Genomic DNA, 27582 nt, shown 5'->3' on the forward strand with positions numbered 1-27582 from the left:
ATGCTTCCTATGTTCAGGGAAACAGGACTTAGTAAATGTTTTGTTAATAAAACTGCATCAAAGGTACACCTTCCTTCCTCACCAATTTCTCCTCCCAACTGGAACCACATACACCACCCCCCCCCACCCCTCCAACTATGTGGCTAGCTGCTCAGGTCAAAAGAGGAAACACTTGACTCTGGGGTTTCTTACCTGGTTGGCATAAGGGGGAAGACCATGTATGCCAGTGTCCTCTCTACTCCTGGCCCACTCTTAGCATTCCGATTGCCGTGTTTCAACTACTTAGTGCCTGAACAAGGGATCCAGAAGATTGGAGCCCAACAGAAACAACTGAGGTGAAGTCAAACAGCATTTGCCCCCTAATGTGAACCGATTGCAACAGGGATGAGATAAAGCTATCCTGACAAATACACAAAGAGCAACATACAGAGAAAGAGCATAGAGCAGCTTGGACACAGCAGCTTGAGTTTCACACTTAGCGCCGCAAATCTGCGCTGCTTTCTTCCAAACCTGTCATTGTCTATGGGTGCAGCCTCCTCCTGTTTGCAGTATGAATGAAGGGCAGCTGGCTGGACTGGAATCCAGAGCACATGCTGGCAGGGAAAAAGGAAAGCACTTTGAAGAACCTGCCACCTGCATCAAGGCCATTTGCACCTGCAGCGTTCATGGTTTCTGGATAAACAGATAGGCATTGTCCCCAGAAGTGTCCTTATGCCAGACCAGGAGAAAGCACCCCTCCTGCTACAGTCAGACTTGGTCATAGTGATCTGCCCATTCACGATCTCCAGGCTCCATCACTAATACACTGTACCTAGGAATTAAACCTTTGAAAAACAATCTCCAGTTGGTTCAGAACCCAGCAGTTGGCTTGCTGAGTAGGACAGCATGCCAAGACCACATCACCCCAGGATTCTGCTCTCTTCACTGGCTTCCTGTGGAATACTGGGTCAGAGTCCAGGTTTCAGTCCTCATCTGCCAAGCTCTCCATGGGTTTTGCCCAAGTCACCCAAGGGACTGCCTCACTCACTGTGATCACAGCCTCCCACGATCGTCACAACCTGCCAGCCAGGAGAGAGGTAGGCTTGTGCAAGCAGGAGGCAGAACTGTGTAGGAGCAAATGAACTCAGAGTAATGATTGATAAAAAACAGACTACAACCCCTGCCTAGATATTCTCTTATTACTAACACATTCCAAAACGTTTACACTCTGTGTACAGGAGTTAAGGGAGTTCACATTTGCAAGTTACTGAAGGAAATTTGCTCTCAGTCTGACCCTATACATTTTCCTCTCGTCACAGCATTTCCAGAGCTAGGAGTAAAAGGACTGATCTTTGTTTACAAAGGGGGATAGGTTGACAGATAAAAGGAAAGTCCCGTAGATTCTTTCAGCACAGGAGGATTCTGTAATGTTCCCTGTAAGCTTGTTTGCACGCTTCTCTATGCAATTTAGGGAGGAAAAGACAAATAGGTTGTTCCAGATGCTTCCTTAATATAGTTCATGAAATGACTGAGATGGGCTTTTTGACTTTAAGCAGTGTTTGTTCATGAAAGATGGCAACTGCTTCTGAAGTCAGTTTTGCTGTATCTGATCTACTTCAATTGGATTAGGGAACAGTTGTTATTTTTACAGTATCGAATTTGCCTCTGATATGCTGGTTTGGTATGAATGTAAGATGAAAGCCAGATAAAGAATTGATTGATGCCTAAACAACTTTTCTATTCAAGAGTATCTGATATGAACAAAGGAGAAAGGATGAATGAAAAAAACCATCAAGTTATGGCCAAATCTTGCAGTATTCACTCCAGCTGAACTCCCACCAATGTCCATGTGATTTTTGTCTGCATAGTCGGGAAGTGCAGTTCAGTTAAATATAAACGGGATATCCAGGAAAAGAGATAAGTCAGCAAAGGTTAACCCATCTAAATGGAAAATGGTTAGCTGTAAATTTCTCTTCTCAACTAGCACATCTGGCTCGCAAGGCCTGAAGAAGAGCTAAGAAGCAGGTAGAACCTTTGGGTACTGTCTGCTTACACATAGCGAGAATGGTACTTGCATGGCTGACACACATTAAATAAATATTAACACAATGGCCTATGCACTAGAAACCAGAAAAGCTTTGTAACCTCTCTGTCACATTCTGGGGTGCAATCCAGATGATCATGGGGTTGTGTCACCACCTGCCCTTTAGCCCTGGGTGTCTTAAGTTGTACCAATCAAGAAACATCAAGTAACGATATTATTATGTATCAAGACTTATGGTATTAGCTTTTCCTCTTTGAGGCACCACTTCTTTTGTATGGCTTTGGAAGTGAGCAACATCAGATGCCAAACTCCACGTCAGGGATCCAAGCCTAGCACTATCTGACACAGAATGGAACTCCAAAATGCTGCCCTGAATTCGATGAACAGAGCAGCGCTGCACACTGACTCACAGGCTGTGATGAAGGACTACAACGTATATTAAAAAAATTAAAAATAAACAAAAAACCCTGCAATGAAACATCTGAGCTTGTCTTGATGTTCAGTCTCATTTAATCCTGGGAAGAAATGCTGACAGTGCCACTCTGAGCTCTCATTCCACCATCCTCAGACACGGTTTGTTCTTGATGTAAGTCAGGCTTGAAAAAATTTAACTCGCACAGGAATGTTGTTGAAAGGAGCAACAGAATGGAGAAAGCATGGTCAGAGATTACAGGATATTTGTCTGCCACCTTCAACCCAAAAGAGTCCAACAGCGTATCATCAAAGCTTTATTTTCAAAGTGTGGTCCATCCTTAATTCAGCAAGCTGGCCTGGAGCAGTTATTGTAACTTCTTAACACTTTGCATTGTAGAGAAACTCCAAGGATCCCAGACCCAGTTGAAATCTATATTAATTGAAGGAAAATATTAACTGAATTTTTCTTCCACATTTTTTAAGTTCTCAGAAATTATTTTGACCAAAATACTGCTAGCAGGATCTGCTGCATTTGCCAAGGGGACCATTTCTATTGTTCCTTTTGCTACTTTTTCACATCAGAGAGGTAATTTAGACCTAAACCCGTGCAGTTCATCTGCGCTGGTGAGAACATGCTCATTTCTATCTTGCATTTTCCTGTTCATTTCATTGATGTAGCAGAATATGTCAGCAAGGTAAGCAAGCTTTCCTCACCATGTCATATCAGCGATCAAGTCTATGTACACGATTTCTCCAAAGTTAGGAACATTTTGATCTCCTCTCTCAGCTCATACAAGCATGAGAGAACTTTTCCATGGGAAAGCCAGCATACTTCAGTGTGCAAAAGTAAACTCCGGTTCTCCGTTTCCTTACACCGAAAGGAGAAAAGGCTTGATTTTAAGGGCCACGATTTTATAAAGTTCCATCTAACATCTTTACTGCTCCATCTAACACTAAAGACAGTTTTTCTGGCAGTGTTTTGGCAATGAGAGCTTCACAGTACAGCAAACAGTGGGTCACCAACACATCTGGGTTTTGTACACTGATCTTGCTTATAAACCCCGTCACTGAGCCAGTTGTGGAGGCTGCCCCATCAATGCAAACAGTGAAGTTCTCCTTCCTCAAGGTAGGCTGTTGTCACACTGAAAATTTCCTCTCCAGTCATAGGACCTGGCAGTTCTTTGCAAAACAAAAATTGTCTTTGAAACTGTCTCCATCAACATACCTGTCATTAGCCAAGTTGAGCCTGGCCACTGATATCCGTTGATTCATCAAGCTGCAATGCAAATTTTCTGCTTGATTTTAATTTTTCTCTGTGCACCATCACTTGACATGTCATCGATTAGCCGACTTATGTTATCTGAAAGGGGAACTTTTTCAATTTCTTTGCCTCCACATACACCTAATGTTACTCTCAATTCCTTTGCATGCTAGTAAAATTCACGTCTGTGATCATATGTGGCTTTTTTGCCTTTGCTACAAGCTCAGTAACCACGTAGTTGCTTCCAGCGCTTTGTAAGAAACTTAAATAGTCTATCATCAATCGCACTTCTGAAGAGATAAAATGCCCAGGTTACCACTTTAACTGGAGTTAAAAATCACTAAGTCAAACACAGCACTGGCTTGGTATAGATTAAAAGTAAAACAAACAAAAGAAGGTAGAATTTTAAGCGAGTTCAGGTATAAGGGATAGATTTTGAAATGGTTACAAGTAAATAAAAGTGAAAAATGCTTTCTGGTGGCTAAGACTTAACAAAACAAGCTACAGCCTTGGTTCAAAACAGTTTCCTTACCAATCTACCTCCGAGCAAGATGGCTGACGCTCTGGTCAGGATCTGCCACAAAGTGCTAGATTTGTTTTCTTATTTGAGAGATATTTTGGGGCTTTTTGCCCCTCTCTTTATAGTCCAGTGAACCATTGAAATGGATTCTTCTGAAGGTTATCCCCCAAAGAAAGTTCATTCAAGCTGTGAGGAAGGCACATGGAGTCTCCCCCTGAAGGAAATCTCATGCTAGCTTCTTCCCCTGCAGGTATTTGCTAAAATGCAAACTGATCTGTTTCTTGCAATATTGTCCCCTGGTTGGCTTGATGATCCTATTTGCCTTCTATGAAAATATATTCCCATTGTCTCTAAATGTACCTTGGAAATACCTTCAAGGTGGCAGAATCACATTCCTTTGTCTAGAGTGGGTTAATTTTAGCCCTGTCTGGCAGACACACTAAGAACCTAAAAAAAAGAACACTAAAAAAAAGGGGGGGGTGAGAAAACCTGGATTTGTGCTGGAAATGGCCCACCTTGATTATCATACACATTGTACAGAGAGTGGTCACTTTAGATGGGCTATTACCAGCAGGAGAGTGAGTTTGTGGGGGGGGGGGGGGGGCGGAGGGTGAGAAAACCTGGATTTGTGCTGGAAATGGCCCAACTTGATTATCATACACATTGTAAGGAGAGTGATCACTTTAGATAAGCTATTACCAGCAGGAGAGTGGGGTGGGAGGAGGTATTGTTTCATGGTCTCTGTGTATAAAATGTCTTCTGCAGTTTCCACAGTATGCATCCAATGAAGTGAGCTGTAGCTCACGAAAGTTTATGCTCAAATAAATTGGTTAGTCTCTAAGGTGCCACAAGTACTCCTTTTCTTTTTGCGAATACAGACTAACACAGCTGTTACTCTGAAACTAAGAACCTAACTTTCAATATATTTGTAATTTGAATTTGCACTGTACATATACCACACAATCATATGAATGATGAGTAGGATATGAGCTTTTTATTAATATATTACATGACACCTTTTAGAACACATTATGGCATTAGAGGGTTGGGATACACCAGGGGTTCTCAAACTAGGGGTCGGGACCCGTCATGAGGTCGTGAGGTTATTACATGGGGGGGTCGCGAGCTGTCAGCCTCCACCCCAAACCCCGCTTTGCCTCTAGCATTTATAATGGTGTTAAATATATAAAAAAGTGTTTTTAATGTATAAGGGGGGTCACGCTCACAGGCTAGCTGTGTGAAAGGGGTCACCAGTACAAAAGTTTGAGAACCCCTGGGATACACTCAACTGGTAAGGCCTGAAACCCATAACAACATACCAGTAAGCTCCTGCTCTTTTACACTGGAATGCTGTCAGGGTCCCAACCACCCTTTTCTGAACTCTCTCTAGAGATTGTCCAGAAATAAGGGTGGGCCTGGGTAGCCAGAAATGGTGAGAATGGATTTGCTACTTTTGCCACATCTGCCAACACAATATTAGTACAATCACCAGTAGGCAGTAGACAACTACATGCATGAGGTGAAAACAATGGTTTCTAACTGGTTATATTCTTGTCACCTCATGGTGTCAAGCACAGGACTGGAAAACGGTCCAGTTTGTCTCAGTTGTCCACCAAGTCGTGGCCTCTTTCCATATAGCAAGTAGTAGTAGAGTTTGTTGAGTGTGCCTTCATCCCCGCTCCCTCAACATTGAATGCTTCAGCAAGACAATTTGCAGTTCCTCCAGCAATGAAGTCTCAAACCAAATCCTTCCCTTCACACTCTGCAAGTGTTGGCAACAAAGAGAATTATATTCCTTTTCCTCTCTTCGCATTTCTGCAGTGCTCTCTTACATCTATTTCATGCCCCTAGTCTGTAGTGAGCCAGATTTGGGCAGAAGGGTATGGATCTGGTGCCCTGGGAAAGATATCAGATGACACCTTCAGCTGAAATGTCCGGAGCACCCTCATGACTCCATTGTCAATGTAGTCCACGCAGCACTGCTCGGACTGACATTGCACCTAGCTGAGATAACCACCATGCTGACGTGACTGATATTGGAAAAGGTTTTTTTTAACGGTGAAAGAAAAAGCAGGACAGAATTGGAGAGGAGCAGCATGGTTGTGCTCAGTGGAAAAACATTTAAAGGCAGTGAAGCAGAAAGGGAGATTTATGAAGAAAAATACACTGCGGTAGTGATGTGGGGGAGATAACTCAGTGAAGACGAAGAACAAAAGTGCTCTGTTCTGCACCTGCCAAGACAAGGAGATGCTCTAGCTCAGTAGTTCCCAAACTGTGTGTCGCAAACCCAAATGAGGTTGCACCACCAGCAGATGGGGTCACAGCAATCCCTAGTGTGGAGGGTGCCATTTTGCTCCACACAGCATGACCTTGTTCAAGATCACGATGCATGGAGGATGCCATTTTGCTCTACAAAATGGCTTCCTCCACACAGTGTGACCTTACACGCACCATACGTATTGGATCACACTGTGCAGAGGACACCATTTTGTCCTCCATTTGGTGTGACCTATTCAAAATGGAGTCCTCCATGCTGTCTTGGGTCCTGACAGAAAAGATTTAATTGAAATGGGGTCATGCCAGCAAAAAGTTTGGAAAACTCCTGCTCTTGCTACATTATACATCAGTGTCCTTAAGTGCCCCACTGATTCTTCAGCTCATACCCATCTCCAGCAACCTAATACACTACCCTACCATGTAGAACAGGATTCTAGACATCCCACTGATTGAGAATGATAGTTAAACCACACATAATTAGATCTAATTAGGACCCATTCCTAGAGTTAAACCCATTGATAGAGCTCTGGTTTGGAGAGGGCGACCAACCAAACCAAAATGGTGTGTGATTTAATCTGACCATCTACACGACCAACCTCTTTGGAGAGTGGCTGTTTTTCTAGCTATTGCACATGCTTATGCAGCTGCATTTTGCTTTGAATAACTTGTTTATGTGGACACACACATTAGTGCCTAAGCAGATGTTCCTACCCTCACTCTGCCTTTCCAACACGCTAGTTACACTTCTTTATTTTTGGTTATTTCTCAGCGCACACTCAGTGCCAAAATATCCAAGACATGTTAGCATAAGGACTCTGAGCAAGCAGCTCTCATTCCATATTCTATGCCTCCATGTCTCACCTTCACAAGACAAACAGAGCTCCAATAAAGCAAGACCTGCAGCACCATCATGGTTCTAGGGGAGGGAGTCTCAAGTGCCTTGCCCTTCCCTTATTGTCAAACGAACATGTGTGGGGGGAGGAGAGGGGCTGGTATGGAAAAGGTTGAGAAGCACCTATTTTAGGGTATAAGGAGGATTCTAATTAAATATGGGAGACTCAACAAAGCAGTTTCTTACACGGCATGACAGAGAATCAATGCTCTTTTCTTCGAGTGCTTGCTCATGTAAATTCCATTCTAGGTGACTCACAAGCAGTATCAACAGAGGTGGTCTCAGGGTTCACAGTTTAGTGGCTTGTAGTATTGCCCTACTGAAACCAGCATTGTTCCTGCTGGTAAGTGCATAATGGGATGTAAAAGTGTGGACAGATGACCAGGTGGCCACTCTACAAATATCCTGGATAGGCACTTGGGCCAGAAAAGCTGCCTTAGAGGCCTGCACCTTGATCAAGTAGGGACAATCACTTCGCCTGATCATAGCAGAAGCAAATGCAGGTGGTGATCCAAGAAAAAATTATTTGAGTGAACACCGGATGACCTTTCATCCTGTCGGCCACAGAGACAAACAATTGTGTCGACTTGCGGAATGGCTTGGTCCTTTCAATGTAGAAGGCTAGTGCCCTTCTGACATCTAGGGAATGCAGCCTACGCACTTCCTCTGACTTATGTGGCTTTGGGGAAAAGAAAAGTAAGAAAATGTCCTGACTTGTATGAAACTGAGAGACCACATTGGGCAGAAAAGTTGGGTGCGGCCGCAGCTTGACCTTGTTGTAAAAGACCGTACACAGTGCAGTTCTGAGGTGAGCACCCTAATCTCAGAGCCCCGGCGAGCGGATGTTACTGTGACCAGCAAAACGACCTTCCAGGACAGAAGAAGGAGAGAGCAGGAAGCCAGAGACTCGACAGCACCAGATTCGGGTCCCACAGAGGAACAGGGTCCTTGACATGTTGGTAGAGGTGCTCAAGGCCCTTGAGGAACCTGGCCATCATGTCCTGGGCAAAAATGGACACCCTCGAGTGGCGGATGGAAGGCCAAATAGCAGCCAAGTGGACCTTGATAGATGAAAGGGACAGACCTTGGAGCTTGAAATGCAGTAGGTAGTCCAGGATTAACTGCAGCGAGGCCCACTCAGGCCAAATGCCTTTATCTAAGGTCCAGCAGACAAACCGCTTCCATTTGGCCAGGTAGATCACTCTGGTGGAGGGCTTTCTGCTGCCCAACAGAACCTGTTCGACATCAGCCGAGCACTGCTGCTTCTGCTCATTCAACCATGCAGCAGCCAGTCCATCAGGTGCAGAATTGCCAGGTTCAGATGCAGAAGACTGCCATGGTTTTGGAACAGTAGGTCCGGCTGGAGCCGGAGCCGTAACGGCACAGCCACCGAGAGGTCCAGCACTGTGCCAAACCAGTGCTGGTGCAGCCAAGCTGGTGCTATGAGGATCACCTTCTCCCTGTCCTGCTTGATCTTCATGAGGACTCTGAATTAATAGTACTGGAAGGAAGGCATAAAACAGAGCCCCCGACCATGGGAGCAGAAAAGCGTCTGACAGAGAGCCTCTGTCGATCCCCCGAATTGAGCAAAAAAAGTGGCATTTCCTGTTCTGTCTGGACGCAAACAGGTCCACTTGGGGAGTTCCCCACTTGTGGATGATGAAGCTGACCACTTCCAGATGGAGGGACCACTCATGACCAGATGAGAAGGCGCATGATCAGCTTGTCCTTAGATGCTGGGGTCTTAGCAGAGCCTGCTGCCTGGTGCAGCACCTGTGGTGCTGGTTGGCCTACTTGTTCTTTAGCTGCCAGGGCCGCTTCACGCAATGAGGGCCCTGGGAGAGACCGGGGAACCCTGCCGCTCCCTGGAGTCGGATCAGGCTGGGGCAGGTGAGGGTCTGACCTCAGCAGTACCCCCGTGAAGCTCTGGGGCAGGCACATGGCCTGACATCAGTCCTTTGCCCAAAGCCCTTTTTCCTTCTGGTGCCAGGGAGCTCCTCTTCTTTTGCTGCTTCTTAGACACCGGTGAGGGGGAACAGTATGGGGCAGAGCCCAGTGCCAGTGGTGCACTCCACACCGAAGCTGAAGTGCTCGGCATGGGGTCCAAGTGGGAGAGCTCCCATGGAGGACAAAGCACAGCCTCCATGAGGCAGGCCCTCAAGTGGATATCCTGCTCCTTTTGGATTCTAGGTCGAAAGCTTTTAGATTCGACACTTGTCCTTTCTATGGGATTCCCCCCAAACACTTCAAGCAGCTGTCGTGGGGGTCACTGATGTCAAGCATGGTTTGAAGCTGGGAGAGCAAGGCATGCCCTGCTCCAGGACAAGTCCCAGTCGGGACTCACAACTATCAACTAACCTAACACTTAACTTAATGGCTGGCTAAGTACCTACAAACTATACACAAAGAAGATAAAGGCTGAAAGGAACCGCTAATGCTCTTGCGATCTGCAAGACAAGGTGCTCCAACCAACCATCGTGTGCGGTAAGAAGGATCTGAGAAGGCGTAGGGTCGGCGGCGCCTAACAAACTGACGCATGAGTGCAGCATTCAAGGGGGCACCACAGCTGACCCTACAGATACCGCTAAGGCAAACGCCTCCAACAACTGTGCATGTGGGCACACACACACACACACACACACACCCTAGAATGGGATTGACTTGTGCAAGCACTTGAAGAAAAATACAGCTCAAACAGAAGTTATGAGCAAAATTACTGGGTGATTACTCAGTGAATCCGTGGCCTATGGGATGCAGGTATGTGATCTCACTGGTCTTTTCTGGCCTCAAAATTTATGAATTTATACGAACACTTGAGATCTTCCATGTACATATGCAACACTAGATCAATTTATTAGACCTAGAAGAGTTTGAGGAGGCAGCCCTGGCTGTGGGTTCCCCCTCTGAAATGTATCGTCTCCCAAAATCCCACATGCAGATGTAGCCTGAGCACTGGTTTTAGTTTATTTAGTTCTGATAAGAAAGGGGAGTCACATTAAATACATTGATCAAATTCTATATAAAGACTTGATGCTGTTTTAGCACAGATCAAACTGATGGGTTAGGGTCAGGGCCATGTTAATGAGCAGGAAGGACTATCAGGCAGGCACTGAAGAATTTACCCCTTCCCACTTTATAATAAATATTCATACACAACTTGCCCTGAACATCTCACTGGATCCCCAGCTCCTCTCCCGCATGAAAATAAGCACTATAAGTGACCTCCAGATGTGACGGATCTTTTCCTTTGTCTTTGGTCTCAATTGAGCTTCCCTGGGAAATGGACAACATTCTGGGCACTACATTTATACCCTTAAAAAAAAAACAAACCCTAATCAGTCACTGAGACCCCTGACCTATTTAAATCTGCATTACCAGAGTAAGAGAGGTTCATCAAAATCTCTCAAATTGAAATAAATCTAGCTTAGTAAAGATCCTTTTCCTAGCACCTTGCTGGGATGTGCACTATTATTTAGCTCAAAATTACACTTGTACAGTAGCCAACCTCAGTTTGTGGTGACTTGAAATGAGATATATGGGAATTAAACTGAAATGAACAATTGGAGCATCGGTCACCAATGCCAAATATTCTTTGTTTGAGATTATAATTGGAAGCCTACAGTTCTAATTCACAACCCCATTAGAGTAGACCGGGGTAGGCAACCTATGGCACACGTGCCAAAGGAGGCGCACGAGCGGATTTTCAGTGGCACTCACATTGCCCGGGTTCTGGCCACCTGTCTGTGGGGGCTCTGCATTTTAAGTTATTTTTAAATGAAGCTTCTTAAACATTTTAAAAACCTTATTTACTTTACAAACAACAATAGTTTAGTTACATATTAAAGACTTATAGAAAGAGACCTTCTAAAAACATTAAAATGTATTACTGGCACGCGAAACCTTAAAGTGAATAAATGAAGACTCAGCTCACCACTTTTGAAAGGTTGCCGACCCCTGGACTAGACACTGAGGGCACTATGTTTTCACCTGCAAGTTTCAAAAATCTCTTAGGTCGCAATACAATTGTAATACAATTCATATATACACAGCACCTTTCATCTCTAAATGCTTTACAAACTATGTACATTCACAGCCTCTGAATGCAGCCAACTCCAGGGTGCCTGTCTGCTAATCAGCAGATAAATTAATGCACAGCACACTCAAGGTAGAAAAGAAAATGTTGGTCAAGGAGATCAGGGAAAGCCCCTTGGTCTTCAGGCATCAGATCTTTAATATGTACACACAGCAGATGGGACCTTGTTTTCAAGATTAAACCCACACCATCATCCCAGAACTCTCACAGTAAACCCTTCTTTTCCTCTGTGGAACAATGGTGTTTCTTACATTGGACTAATCAGGAGCTCTGAAAAAACCTTCCAGCAATGAACAGATGGATCTAACAATGATCTAGTTACGAAAACAGATCAACATTTGAGACTTGTTTTTTTCCCAGAGGTTATCAAGGGGCAATTATACACAGTGCTCAGTAACATTGAAATTTGACAAAGGAATAAGTGGGGAAGAAGTGGAGGGGGAAGAATTGAGTCCACGTCTACTATGAAGTGTGTGTTTGAATAGACAAGGCTAGTTCAGACCTTGAAACTGGATTATATTCAGTCTCCTTTCCACCCATTTCCAGATGTTCCTAATTTTTGGCTGCAGGATGCCCTGTGCTTTGAGCCCGATTTTTGCTGCTATATTGCTGCATCATGCATAGCACAACATATCACTCTCAATTATGGTAAGAAAAAGGAGTCAAGAGGAATCCTGAGATCATACAAGGGTGTGAGTGTGCCAAGCAAAGAGTATGTCTTGACTAATTTAGTACAAAATTCCACTGGGAACAAGGCAGAAATATCTGATGTTATTTTGTATCACAAATAGTGCTGACTGCTGAGAAAATCAAAGGCCACCCTAGTAAGAACCAGATATAAAACTTTTTGAAGAAGTTTAGTCTGAGTGCATCTACACCTAGAAAGTCTTACATTCTAGGATTTTTTAAAAACAAAACAAGAAATCTCACATGCTTAAAAGGCTTAGTCAGGTAAAGTGACTCATTGAGCCTTTCAGACTGATTTAGAAAAATTAGTGTTTTGTAACCTTTTACTTAGAACCTCTAATCTAAAATGAGCAAAAACACATTCAAAATTATATACATAGGGATCACTTCCCTTTCATTGAAACACATCCGTATTCAGAGTGAAAGTCAAGTTATTTTGAACAGCATTATCCAACAGTCACCAGGATGGGACATGAAGAATAAAGTTAAAGTTATAGGGGGAAATTTAGGGAGATGGTATGTAATTAGCAAAACTGGGATCTAGCCAGGACACTAGTTTTAGGAAAAGGTTCATGGTACCTTTAATAACCACTGAGGTTATCGCTTCTCGTTTTCAGTCTTACCCAAAAAATGGCACCACCCGCAGAAAAGTGATCCCCAGTACCGAGTGCAAGTATAGGTAGGAAGCTTGTACAGTATTATGCCAACTGCACAGATACCTCTGTCAGTGATGAATTAACTAACACCCAATATTGACCAGCCATACAGGTTAAATTTCCAACTTTCCACAACTTTGTATATAATTTCTTCCAGGTGTCTCTTCTCTCCCCACACCTTCTCACTCACACCAAACCGCATAGCCAATTTACAAGGTTCACAGCAGGACAAGGCTTCTGTGTTGTTTTTGGTCACAGTGCCATCACAATTGGACATTGTGAATTGGAAGCAAGCAAACTCCTCTCTCTACTGATGTCACAGCTTTAGTAGAATGTGGTACAGATTAGAGTCCCTGATTGTCACCACGGATCATCAGAACTCAGTTGACAATTCTGTCAATGCATGAGGCAGAGCAGAATCTTACTAAAGCAGATATGTTGAGTCACTTTTCTGATCATGAGCACACTTGAAGCGCTGCTTGTGAAACAGTCTGGACAAGGAATAAACACGTTGAGCTCGGTCAGACGCTGATCTGTAGCTAGTAAACAACTCAAAGGAATTAAGACAAACATTTTAGAAAAGTTTTAACACGTTCCAGGCCATGCAGTTGTGCCCCCCCCCCATAGGAAAGTTTCAAATTCTAAAGTATTTGGCCTTCGGTCTTATGCGTCACACCACTCGCAAGCCAGCACTGAATTACTACACATCATTATACTATTGGTTAGAAGCACTGAAGTGCTAGAAAAGTTTTTATAACATAATACAATAAAGTATGGGAACATTGTATTAAGAGCATTAGCTTTGAATTAGCATTTGAAGGAACTGTGCATTAAGCTTGGATTAACTAATGCATAATACTGACATTGGGTTAGATGATGTTACTTAGCAATTTATTGGACAAATGAAGTTCAATTTTTTTTATTAAGCACATTCCACGGTACAAAGCTTTAGATCATGAACAATATCTGTACAATTTAACAGTTTCAATCAGCTGTTCATACACAAACTTTCCAAACAGGTCATTGGCAAACATAATTACAAGTTAGAATTAGACTATCCCAGTGCTTTGAAACATTAATATAGCAGTAATGTACAATTGCTCAATTATGGTTAGCAAAACAAAGTCCAGAGTGCAGCCAGGAGTCCCAGGAGCCAAGTTCCTTGGGTGCCAATCACAAAGTCCACTGCTATGTTACACAAAGCACAATCAAAGAAGGTGAGACTGCATGTTCAAATACCATTATCTCCCAAGGAAAAACATGAATTTAATCTTACACATGCATAAAAAAGGACTCCATTCTTCATAAACAAATAGCTTTTTCTTCAGGGCTGCAACTGATGTCTTTTTTAAAAACAGTTTAATATTAAAGCTATTAGATGAAAAGGATAAAGTAAGCCACTTTCACAAACTACTGTCAAGCTTACCAAAAGGAGATCTTACAGACGCTTATCAAAACATGATATCTTCTGTACTTCATGAGGTTTGATGATCTCAAAGAAATAAATATCTTTGTAGTAACAAGTTAAAGGGAATTTCTAACAAACACTGATCCCAACAGCTCTCTCTCAATGGAATAGAGGACTAACTGTAAGTTGCACTTTTCTAACAGTTGAGTAACATCTGTTCTGCACTTCACTCTGAATATGCCTGACAAAGGTGGATGACATCTAACCATAGCTGTTGCACTGGAAGTTTAGTATTAAATCACTGGTCATCTAAAGTGTTACCGACATTCTTTAACTCCCCTTAACCAAAAAAGGGAAAATCTGAAACCAAAAAGTGCTGCCAACAGAAAACGAAATACACAACAAATGATAGAGAAATGACTGGCTACATATTGGAGACAACATATTTCTCCCCCAGGACAATAGGTATATCTTACACACTCTTGGTTTTAGTGCATTTTCAAACTAAGCATTAAAGAAAACTACTGAAAACTGTAGTCATACATGGCAACTTAATAGGACAACACTATAAAGATGGCATTTATCAGGGTCTTGCTTTCACAAAGAAAAATATGATTAAATAAATGTGACTGTATAAATTAGAGACAGGAGAACCATGACAAAGTAAGAAGGAACTACTAAGACATTTCCTAATAAGGACATACTAACGAAGAGAAATATTGACCATGGCATCACAACAAGGTCATAGTGTAACAGCTATGGGTAAGTGATTTTAAATTCAACTTTAAGTCTGGTCATCATAGTACTTCCTTGAAGGGGCCTCTACCCCACCTCAATTGTTACAAGTTACATATTTAAATAAATTTAACTTTAGCTGATGGCATTTTTTCCATTGAGCAGCCAAACTAATGCTATGGAAGGACATCTGTAGGCATGTGTGGTAATCTACCAATTTAAAAAAAAAAAGATGTTTTGTAAATACTGCGGCACAAAATATAAGATACAGAACATAAATTAAACTTTTTTTTAATTTTTAAAAAGTTTAGAAATTACATTTTAAAATATGTAGTTCCCATTAAAAAAAATCCTAATGAATACTGAAAACTTCCTTTTGCAGAGAAATATTTCTAGGTAATTCATATTAATCCCTTCAGTGCCAGTAGTTAGAATGTCCTGCTGCCAAGTGCTAACACATTTTGTATTAGTGTGTAGTGTCAGGAGATCCTGACTTCTAGCACCTGGAGGTTAAACTGTTTCGTACATTGTATCTACATGCTTATACAGTATTTGAAATTCTGAGGCAAGCACACATGGGAAGATTTTACGGTACCAAACATTAGGAAGGGTAGGACGGTTGTATTACAGGGCACAGTTAAAAGAAAAAAAGACGGTGCGATACAACTAGTTTAGATAATCTAGCCTGATTTACAGGTAATGTTTAAATTAAAAGAAATTATTGGTGCAGAAACAAGTAAACTGTAATCCAAAAATATTACTGATAGATTCAGAAATATTTCTAATAGTCCAATGTACACCCCTATCAAACAAAACAGGCTCTGAATTTGTCAGGAAGTCGAAAGGAGCATGGTGACTTTGAAAGCAAAACTCTGTACATTCTGGGTATGTGTTTGGCACCCAAATTTCACTGGAGAATATTTTTCTTTAAAGTCAGACAAAAGTGCAAAGCAATATAAATTAGGCCAAGTCCTTTCTTGACTTCTGATTTATTTCTGGAAAACAAGCCATCATAGTTCAGTTTATATGGACAATTTACACATGAAGCTTTGGATTTTTCACTGCAGTGAAGGGCAGGCTTCTGATTTTCATCTGCTTGAAGTCAGTGAATTTGCAGTAAATTCCTTAGAGGAGACCACTGGGGATTGAAGGGGAGCAGGAAAGATTAAGAGAGATACAGAATTGTGCTGTTTTGCATCTACACAGCATCTATAACCAATTCTGACTTTAGCTGCGAATCAACATCTTCAGGCATGTAGTAGCCAGATATCCAGTAGTTCAAGATTGTGGAACCCTGAAAAAGATAAAGACAAGCTGAAACAATGGAAACTATAATCAGGCCAAATATAATCTATTATTTGTAGACATATGTCAGAAGCTATTTGGTATCCACCACAGAACAACACCCCTAGGCACTCTGAGCGCACATGAAGGCATTAGCCTGCTAAAATAAAGAGTCTAAGTATGCCAATCAGTATAGCACAGACTCCTTAGAACAAAAGTGCTAAAGGGACCAGCGTTCCTTTAGAATGATGCAATCAGTACAGGGTACATCTACACTGCAATTAGACACCCACAGTTGGCCCATTGATCAGGGTCTCAAGCGCCTACATCGCAATTAAAGAGAGCCTTAGCCCGAGCCCTGCAAGCCAGAGTCAGCTGGCATGGGCCAGACACAGGTGTCTAATTGCAGAGCAGACATACCCTTAGAGGTTCAAGAGGTGACAATACCACCACTATAGGGCATCATTTTAATTCTATTGATTATGGAACCTGGACCATACTTTAAATCAGATTTGTAAACGGATTGGGATTTGCACCCTTTTAAGCTTTTGAAAATTCGGCCCGATAAACATAGCAACTTTGAATTAAACTGACCTTTTCCTTACATGTGATATAAAACAAAAGTCTTTGCTAGGTCTTTAGGGAAAGACTGGCAGGGGAGGAGGAGAAAGTGTAGTAGATGGCACAACAGGCCTCGTTCAAGGTTAAAACTTACCTTAAGGAATTTCAACCTACTCTTAACACACCTCAGGAAACAACCCTCCTCTTCTCCACACCACACAACACTATACAGAAGTCACCTAAATATTATCCATTTTCATTACAAATATACATACGTTATATCTGGTTGGATTGAATTTTTAATCATAGGTCTAAACAGTTGCATTGGGAAAATTGGCTTGTGAAACCATTCACTTTTTTTTTAAAATCAATCTAACCATGTAAACTATCCTTTATTCTATTTTAATAGGACTATTAAGTTCAGTTACTTGTTATATTTATACATGAAAATGAGACTTAATGATCTTGAGAAATGAGCCCACAAATCAGATAGAATATTTCCACAAGAGCTACCTTTTCACACAGTTATATGATTACACTGTTTGATTAAATAGCTTTTCCAAACTGAAAATTCTTACTGTAATTAAGCTTAAAATAATTAAATCTAAGGTTAAATTTCACTTTCCATTCCCAAAAAACATGCTGCAGACTTTGATGAACTGCTCTATTCATGAGACTTTCATAGCTGAAGGTTTAAAACATCTTTTTTCCCCCAGTGCTTAAATATAAGAATATTAGACTATCATATGGTAACAATTTTTATCATGTTACAACAAACAAAAGGAATTCAACAGAAGGCAATAAAACTTTCTTATAACCCCCTGCCAGTGCTGTCAAAAATGATTCACTTTGAAGAGGCATACACATTCGGAGACTTATAAATATGGGTACAAAGCTTCTTTTGAGAACGCAGAGACATACAGTGTTTGGGAGCATATACAATTGTTCCATTAAATATAACAAAATACTGGATATTTTACAGTGATATATTTTATGTAGATTTGTTTTTGATTTCTGATTATGAAAAAATTCAGGAAAATGACAGTGTGGTTTCCAAGAAACAATTACATAACTACCAAGACTAGTCAACTACAAGGATATGCAGCTTTGCATGTTTTCAGTTCGCTGTGTAATAGGACAAGTCAGACATATAAACTGCTCCAAACCGTGTTAAATGTATGGAATCTGCAGGGAAGTTGCTAACAGTGCCAAAAACAGTTCATTTTGCAGCAACAAATCTTACCGTAATCAAAGTGAGTTTGCAAGTGAGGGGGCAAGAGAAAGAGTGAAAATAAGTCATGAGACTGGTGCACTGCTGACCAAATGGACTAAAATGCATAGGAGTGGATTGAAATAAACTACACTGGACTTTTAGATGCCTATGTATTTATACTTCTGACTGGCATGAAAAATATGATAGTGCTTCCATGATTGGAAGGTAATATAACCCTCTCAATCATATTTCAGCACAACCTTTAAGCCATTCAAAACTATCTATACCTTGTTGTGGGGAAAATATGTAATTGGTACATGTCAGCTGGTGGATTGTTTTATTTTGTCACTAAGAAAGTGAGGTTTTCCCACCAGGTAGATTGTTCTAAAGGCTTCAATCAATCAGAAAAAAGGAAATTGTTTGGGGAGGGTGTAAAGCACATGGTTAGCATTTGCTGTCTCCCAAATAATGACCCATGAAACCTGTAATATGAAAGTTGTCCTGTTTATGGCGAATGCAATTCCTTTAGGCTTGATCCAACTCCCATTAAAGCCAATGGTAGTTTTTATCCATTTTAACAGGAGTCTGATCACATCCTTAGAAGCACAACCAGTGGCAACTTTAGGTAGGCCAACACCATCACTGAAGGCACTGCAGTAATATTGCAACAATTCAAACAAATATGAATTTTCAAACACTGTAAGCCATAGGTGGGCAGTGCTGAAGGAACTAGCTAATAGGGGCTCTGAAACTGCCCATTCTCCTGGCCAGGCTGACATTCCTTTTAAGCTTGTTACCGACTTGGTACACAAAATGAATTTAGCAGACAGACCTCTGGTCTTTTTTCAGACCTTTGGTCTTCTCCTTTAAGGAGAGTATAAACGGCCAATAAGGGAGTTTTATGCATCTTTTATGCATGCTAACCTTTAGCTGTCTTGCAGCACAATTCTTAATTTCTCAAAGCTTGTTCATGTACTTCTACAGTATCCTTTAGCCAACACTTAACTTTATCTATATTACAGTGTTTAGATGATTAATATTATTTAGAGTGGAAGTTAACAGAAGATAGATGTACTCAAATTAATGAATGGTGTAGGAAAGGTAAATTAGCCACTCCCATTTAGAGACTGCATAATTAAAGATTGTGTGGGCAACCATGAAACTGACATTTCTTAATTCGAGTGACTGATTTGCAACCTAATTTTCTAACCTTTTTTAAAAAAAATTTGCTCATTTCTTTGAGGTTTTTTTTTTTTTGTTTTGTTTTTTTTTAAGGAAAAGGGTAAACAATTAATAGCCATGCATTGTCAATGGAGCTTGAACACTGAGCCTTCAGCACTGCAGCACACACTGCTACCCCTTGAGCTACAGGTCTGTAACAGGAAGCAGGAGACGGCTGTTATTCTACAGGGGATGGACTGCTGGCTCCTGGGTGTTGAGGAAGCCCAGCCTACCCTGGCCCTCTTTCTGTCCTCCTCCACTCAGGGGGTTGAGGGAGCTCCAGACCAATCTGGTACCCCCAGAGGAAGGGAAATGGGTCACTGGGTTCAGGTGGATGGAAGAAACCAGCCTCTCTCTCTTTGGAATGTTCATGAGATCTGTTATTAGTTTAATAGGCTGCCAACATTTTCCTGAGGCATGCAAGTGGGAAGAACTTCAATTTATAATGATTTACATCTCAACAAACACAAAATGGAATTTCATGAGGCAAAGAAAAAAGACATTTCACTAACAAGATGACTACCCCCTAGAAAATATCAAAGGTCTTCTGCAAACAATGAAATAACTTGTGGAACTCATGGTTACAAAATATCAAGGCCATGAGCTTACCAAGACTTAAAGCAAGAAGAGACATTTATATGGAATGCAGTGTTGTTGTAGTCGTGTTGGTCCCAGGATATTAGAGAAGCAAGGTGGGTGAGAATTTTTTTTTTACTGGACCAACTTCTGTTGTATAGCTCGAAAGCTTGTCTCTCTCATCAACAGAAGCTGCTCCAATAAAAGATATTACCTCACCTACCTTGTCTCTCTCATTTATATGGACGAGACTGCTCAGTTACATTTGATAGGAAAACACTTTTTAAAAGAGATAAAACCTCATGATTTCGGGCATAAGCCACACTACTACTAATCACCTCTAGCAAGAAAAAAAATTGCCCCATGGGCAAGCTTACTCCATAACTGTACTCTGAGGTTTCTGATCTTCCTCTAAAGCATCTGGTACTGGCCACTGGCATCAGAGACAGGATATTGGACTGTATGGGCTTCAGGTCTGACCTGGTAAGGCAACCTCTGTTTCCAAGTCTCAACATTCACTACTATATATACAGACGTTCCCCGGGTTATGTAAGACCCGACTTACGCAAATTCGCACTGACGGAAAAAGTTCCATAAGCCAGAAATAGCTTTTTCAAGTTGCGGAAATATTTGCGTAATGTACAGGTATACGTTTCCAACTAACGCAAAATTCAAGTTACGCAAGGCTTTCAGGAATGGAACGATTGCATAAGTCCGGGGGTGGGGGGGGGGGGTGGGGGGGGGTGTCTGTAGTATGAAGTGCAACTGTTGGCAACCACATGAATGACATAAGAAAAATACTCCACTGGTCTAGCAAATGGATCTACAGCAGAGTTTTTACCCAATATACTTAGACAACTAAATACATATTGACTATTGCAGAGAAATGGAAACAGTCAAACTTCATGTGAGTCTCTTCTGATGGCTTCAAACTCTTCCTAACATGATGTATTTTATCCTTTTGAAAACATTTTTTTATTACTTGTGGTTATCACAGGGAATTGTCATTTATGATGAATATTTGTCAAAATGGCATACATCTCAGTTTACTGGAGACTGATGGGCAGTGCTGGCTAGTCCCAGAAACAGAAAGATAAAAGCCTCAATGAGGAGCACAATCTAATTGAACTCTAAAAGTTCATAGAAAGTTGTGACCTGTTATGTGCAAGAATACTTTTTTCAATGTTACTGTAATTTACAGGTTTCAGAGTAACAGCCGTGTTAGTCTGTATTCGCAAAAAGAAAAGGAGTACTTGCGGCACCTTAGAGACTAACCAATTTATTTGAGCATGAGCTTTCGTGAGCTACAGCTCAAGCATGCCTCCATTATATAACAGTTTCCACATGAAGCATTTTAAAGTGCTATAGATCATTAAGGCTCACAGCACCCAAAGAAGGTAAAAGAAAATCTTGGCGTACAGGTCACTTTATGTTCTCTGACAAAGGGCAGATCTGCTCTGCAAAAAATCTCTCATCTCCATACTACTAATGTAGAAAGTGGCATTATGTGACATGCCCAAATTCACACAGAGTCAGCAGAACAGCCCAGGAAAGAATCTGAGTCTGGAATATTGAAAAATGCTTCATGTTGGCCTTACACTGCTCTCCATTGAAATAAAGGGTTAAACTCACAGCAACATCAGGACAGCTCTGAGTACTTCTGAAAGTCCCAACTCCCAGTGCCCTCGGTCTAGTTACTGGATCTGAGGTTCCTCACACACACTACGTGATAAGCTTTAGGCTCTGAAAGACTCCTCCCATTTCTAACCAGAAAATGTGCAGGTAGGAGGCACAGCATACTTGCCAAAAGTATCTAATAAAAATTCTGATGGACAGTCGTTAAAATTAATGGTAAAAACATAGGTTATTTTTAAATTGTAGAAACTTTTAAACTGTGTGACAGTTTAGAACCTTTGGTTTAACATCACTCTCAGCAAGGTGGATAAAAATTACTGATTTTTTTTAAAAAAAATTTAAATTGATTTTTTTTAATTTAAATTGGATTTTTTATGATAAAATGCTTTTTGAAGGAAAAAACCTATCTAAAGATAGTTTTAATTAAGATATACCTTTGAGCTATAATGTCTCAACATGGAATAGGGATAATAAATTCTAATTCTATAGTATGAGACAATATATTCATGTAATGTTTAAGAAAAGTTTTGTAAGTGAGTTCCAGTAGTTCATGGATTAGGGACTCAATCTTATGGGGTTCCAGGGGCTTCTGTATAGATTATTTATGTTAATCTTTCTATCTACCCAATGGGACTCAGTGCTCAGTCTAGAAGATAACACTGCAGTTCTCAAACTGTGGATTTGTGTCTCCGGAGATAACATGCTTGTTAACAGCAAAAATGTTTTTAAATAAATAAAATAAATAAATAATGTACAGAGGTGAGAAATAACAGACCTCCACTCTATTGTTCCTCTGCAAATTTGTGTACACAGAGTCAAACCCTTACCTCTCTCTAAAAGTGCAAAGTTTCAAAAAGTTCAACTAATACAAGATTGCTGGGGGCGGAATAGATCTGGACAAGGAGAGGAAGTCTGGAGATAAATGTGAGAAGGGAGGGACAGGCAGCAGAAACAAAAGTGAAACTGTTTGAGAAGCATATTCCAGAAGTCTTGAGGTCTCTCTGAGTGTAGGCTTCATTGATTTGAGAACTCCCATACCATTCTCTCACTAGAAAGGAAAACCTATAATGGCAGCAGGCCATAAAAGAGACCCAGTTTGGGAATAGTTTAATGAAGTTCCTCTACCGGTGGGTAAGACAGGCATGCGTGCAAAACACAAACAATGCAAGAAAGAAATGCAAGGCCTGGTTGCCTAAATGAAACAACATCAGGAGACGTGTTCCTTCTCAGGAGGAAGCTGCGTTGAAGGTGATGAAAAGAGCATGTCTGAACATGCAGGATCTTCAGGTTTGTAAACTTTTTGATTACATACTGCTTTCTTAAGGGCTGCCTGTCTTCCTTCTGGATTATTCTCAAATTCTCATGTTTGAAGAAAAAATATAGTTGTTACTCTCCGGTACTATCATTTTAGATGCAGTTGTGATAAATAAAGAGCTGAAATAGGCACATCATCTTCCTTTTACAATTTCACCTTTAAAGTAGTACCGAGTGTCAGTGAATGCAATGAGTAATACTAAATGAGCAGCAGTATGGTAATAATAATTAAATAACTGCATTGACTTATTATGTTCAGGAGAATCCATCCTCAACATACAGGATTCTGAAGACTATCCACCTTCAAGATCACCATCACTTTCTATAGTGTGTTAGTCACATCATGTATGTCACATAGCCACAGTATATCACCTGTAGCAAAAAGGAAAACAAATCATCATCTAGAAACAACCATAGATAAGTTTGTAATAAGAACCAGCAGATTACAAAAAGAGGTAACTGATGAAAAAATTGCCCAGTTTGTTTATGTAACAAACTCTCCTTTCCGTATGATTAAGAACCCATGCTTCATTAACATGGTTCAGTCATTAAGACGAAGATACAGTCCACCCAACAGAGCAGATGTCGCAGGCAATTGCTGGATGAAGTGTATGAAAAAGAAACTGAGCAGTGTGCAAAAGGTCTAGGGGGTAAAATTGTTAACCTGAGTCTTGATGGGTGGAGCAATGTCCACAATGATCCTGTTGTATGTGCTTGTGTGACAACAGAAGAAGGGAATGTCTTCCTTACAGAAACAATTGATACATCAGGAAATGCACACACAGCAGAATACTTACAAGAAGTAGCAGAAAAAGCTATAACAAACGGTGAAAAAAAATTCAAACGTCTAGTACGCAGCTTGGTCACAGACAATGCTGCAAATGTATCCAAGATGAAAAGAAATTATTTAGAAGAGTGGAGAGAGTCCCAAGCTAATAACATACGGTTGTAGTGCTCATTTGATGCACCTCCTTCAGACTTCAGTGTTCCAGAAACAAAGGCTAATGTTGAAATTGCAAAATACTTCCGTAACAACCACTTTGCAGCAGCTGCTCTGAAAAAATTGGGAGGAACCAAGCTAACTCTCTCACAAGACGTGCGATGGAACTCAGTTGTGGACTGTTTTGAGCACTAGATCAAGAACTGGCCTAATCTGATGACAGTTTGTGAACAAAATCGTGAAAAATTAGATGGCACTGTCACAGCCAAAGTTCTCGACATTCGGCTTAAGAAAAATGTTGAACACATGCTGACTACCCTGAAGCCTATTTCTGTAGCCTTGAACAAAAGGCAGGGAAATCGCTGTTTTATTACTGATGCTGTTGAAATCTTGAACGAACTGAGTGAGATCCTAAAAAGAGAAATATGCAATGACAGAGTTAAATTACAAGCATTTAAAAAAAAAGAATGAGACAAGCACTTATCTCCAGCTCGTTTTCTTGCAAATATTCTCAATACTCTGTACCCGAGTCAAACCTTAACTGCTGAAGAAGAGCTGGCTATGACATGGACATCCAGCGATCATCCCTCCATAATGCCAACTATAATAAACTTCAGAGCTAAGGGTGAACCATTCAAGAAATATATGTTTGCTGATGATGTTGTAAAGAAAGTCACACCAGTGAACTGGTGGAAGTCACTTAGGCACTTGGATTCAGAGACTGTTGCAGTGATAATCTCACTTTTAAGAGCAGTAGCTTCTTCTGCTGGTGTAGAAAGAATGTTTTCTTTCTTTGGACTAATTCATTCCAAACTGAGAAATCGTTTGGGACCTGAAAAAGCAGGAAAGCTTGTTTTTCTTTTCCAGATTATGAACAAACAGGAAAAGAAGGTGAAGACGACTGAGTTAGCTGCAGAAGCCAATATATTAAGTTTCTCATGTTGATCTGGCTGACAGTCTATTTAATTTTTGTTTTGTTTTTTTAAATTTCATTTAACTATTTTAGTTCAAAACAAAAACAAACCTGATTTTAAAAAACTTGAATGTTTAACTAAATTTAAAAATTCATATGCTTGTTTTGCTAAAATATTATATGTTTGCTGTTGAAGAAAAAAATCTAGAATACATAATGTTGTTGTTTTAGTTAAATAAAACAATTTAAATGTCTGTCTGGTGATGTTCTCCTCCTAATACAGCATGGCAAGAAAATCCTCCAAATATTAATGATTAACCTGTTGAATTAGAGATAGCTCATCTCCCAATGGCTTCATAAATATACGCTTCAATTACCTTTGGTAAATGCAATATCATTTTCTGATATAGCTGAAAAACTAATCTGAAGTTTTCAAAATAAATCACTTAAAAAATTTACAGTGTGTACCTTCTAAAAAATTAAACCTACATCTATCTCTGAGTTGTGAAGAAAATATATTAAGGTTATAACAACCAACAAGAATGCACTTTTATGTAGAAATCCATGATTAAATCGAGTCTTCCTGACTAGTGGTCTGGTCTTCACTGGGGGGCGGGCAGGGAGGGAGGGAAATCGATCTAAGGCCTGCTCCACACTGGCGGGGGGGGGGGGGGGGAATCAACTTAAGATATGCAACTTCAGCTATGAGAATAGAATAGCTGAAGTCGACGTATCTTAGGTCGACTTACCTCATGTCCTCACGGTGCGGGGTAGACTGCCACCACTCCCGTCGACTCCACTTCCGCCTCTTGCAGCGGTGGAGTACAGGAGTCGACGGCAGAGTGATCGGGGATTGATTTATCCTGTCTACACTAGACGCGATAAATCGATCCCCGATAGATCGATCACTACCCACCGATCCCATGGGTAGTGTACACATACCCTAAGTTACACAACTTCAGCTACGTGAATAATGTAGCTGAAGTTCATGTACTTAGATCTACTTACCCCGAGGTCTTCACTGCGGTCAGTTGACAGCTGACGCTCCCCCGTTGACTCCGCCTGCGCCTCTCACCCTGGTGGAGTACCGGAGTCGACGGGAGAGCGCTCGACAGTCAATTTATCCTGTCTAGACTAGACGTGATAAATCGACCCCCGCTGGATCGATCACTGCCCGTCGATCCTGCGGGTAATGTAGACAAGCCGTGATTTAAATCAAATCCAGCCTGATTCTCAGTTTGAGACTTATGACAACTGAATATCTTTTTAAACAACCTAGTTGTAAATGTGTTGCAAAAACATAGCAATTAGTACATCAACTACCTGATTAGAGGCAGGAGGAACAGCAGTGAAGATGTAGAAGATGAGTTAGATACTATGATGTTTCAGGCTTTAAGCATCAAAGCCTGATACCACAACACAAAGGCTTCCTGATCCAAACAGCAGCAGCATCAACAGCAGATACATTGAGAGAACTCAGTGACAGCTGATATATAAATTACTATGACCAGCACCAGGCAAATGACAGTGAATACACAAGTATAGGAGACATTAAAGAGTTTACCTTATGAGGCTGGTAAAGTGCAGACTGTTATCTGGAGATGTAAGTGTATGTTCTGGATGGAGAGCGTGTCTCGTTCTGGGCACTGGGTTGCACATTTAAGAAATCCCAAATCAGAATTGTGTCATCGTGGGAACTACTAATGATCTGAAATTCATCAAACTGGAGTCTAAACACACGTCCTGAATGTTCCTATAAACAGTAAGAGTTCAGTTAGTAGGCCAGGAGATGGATCATCTTTCACTAATTTCATACTCAAACACTCATTTGGACACACAATTGGAAATGAAAGTTTTGACTTGCTGGTCAAGGTTCATACACAGGTCTGAGAAGAATTACTGCTATTTAAATATTGCAGCAAATACAGTGGCTTCAATATAAAGTTTGCGTAGGCCATGAATTTTACTATGAAGTTGAGAACCAGAAAGAGAAAGGCTGAGAGAACTACAAGTAAGCTGGACAGACTGCCAACTGAGAGTAAGCCACTTAAACAAAAAAAGACTGGCTAGTGCTGACAAGCTGTCAGGGTTTATCTGCTGCACAAAAAGATTTTGTATGTTAAATAGTGCTGCTACTTAAAGTATTGTGCAGTCCCCATAAGCTACTTCCTAAGCCATTCCAGGCCCAATTATTTGTAAAAGTAGTTAGTGTTTCAATATGCGCTCTTGAGAAAGAATTTTAAAAGTGGCCCCTCCAGGAACTCTTCGCAGAAACAGCAATACCAAAATGGCACCAGGACTTTGCACTAGTACAGGACCCTGCAAAGGTCTGTGCTTGGCCCTGCTGATCCACCATAGTAAGTGATGGCATTGTACCTTTTTAAAACTGTTTGAAGGGCTGGCCAAAGGTGCCATACTGATAACCCAGTGACCAGAGTCTGAAGTGAATACATACAGTAATTGAATTATACTCAAAGAATAAGAGGTCAGTGGAGTCCCCCTGCCCATTCCATACTTGATCTCTATGCCAAGACTGCTGATAAGGGAGCCAATTACAGTTTTTGTGCTGTGGGCTCTTCTGCAGGAAGTGGACAAGCCAAGATCATTTCACATAAGCTATCAAATAGATACCATGTAAGCAATGACTTCTGCTCACTACTGACTCGGACAAGGTTCAAGCTTTGAATCTGGAGATGAAATGCCCTGTATATTCAATGACCAATACAATAAGCTACCCATTTCCCTATTATTGCCATAAATCAAAGCCTTTATTAAATTAAAAAAAAAAATCTAAGGTAGCCACTTAAAATATGGTGGTAGTCTTTGAAATGATTAGAGTTCCTATGGTAATCTCACCACAAGATCCCCTCCCTTCCTGCATCTATTCTTTCCATTTTTACAATTAGGAGAAAGGGCTAAGGAAGGCTGATAGTATTCCAAATTGTTTCCATTTAATAGA

The 27582-nt window shown here is 41.0% G+C and overlaps 1 protein-coding gene across 7 annotated transcripts in view; it reads right to left on the reverse strand.

Moving 5' to 3' along the window:
- Positions 1–13726: 13726 nt before the first annotated feature.
- The window catches only part of FBXW11 (F-box and WD repeat domain containing 11), a 128425-nt gene continuing 114569 nt past the window's right edge, over positions 13727–27582 (reverse strand). For all 7 annotated transcript variants that reach the window (XM_048860452.2, XM_048860449.2, XM_048860454.2 and 4 more), the window contains 2 exons: positions 26188–26376; positions 13727–16260 (listed from right to left, as the gene is read on the reverse strand). In XM_048860452.2, the coding sequence (XP_048716409.1) occupies positions 26215–26376 (162 nt within the window). In that variant the 3' untranslated portion in view covers positions 13727–16260; positions 26188–26214. The remainder of the gene's footprint in view (positions 16261–26187; positions 26377–27582) is intronic.

Source organism: Caretta caretta, chromosome 8 (genome assembly GCF_965140235.1).
Source record: "Caretta caretta isolate rCarCar2 chromosome 8, rCarCar1.hap1, whole genome shotgun sequence".
Lineage (NCBI taxonomy): Eukaryota > Metazoa > Chordata > Testudines > Cheloniidae > Caretta > Caretta caretta.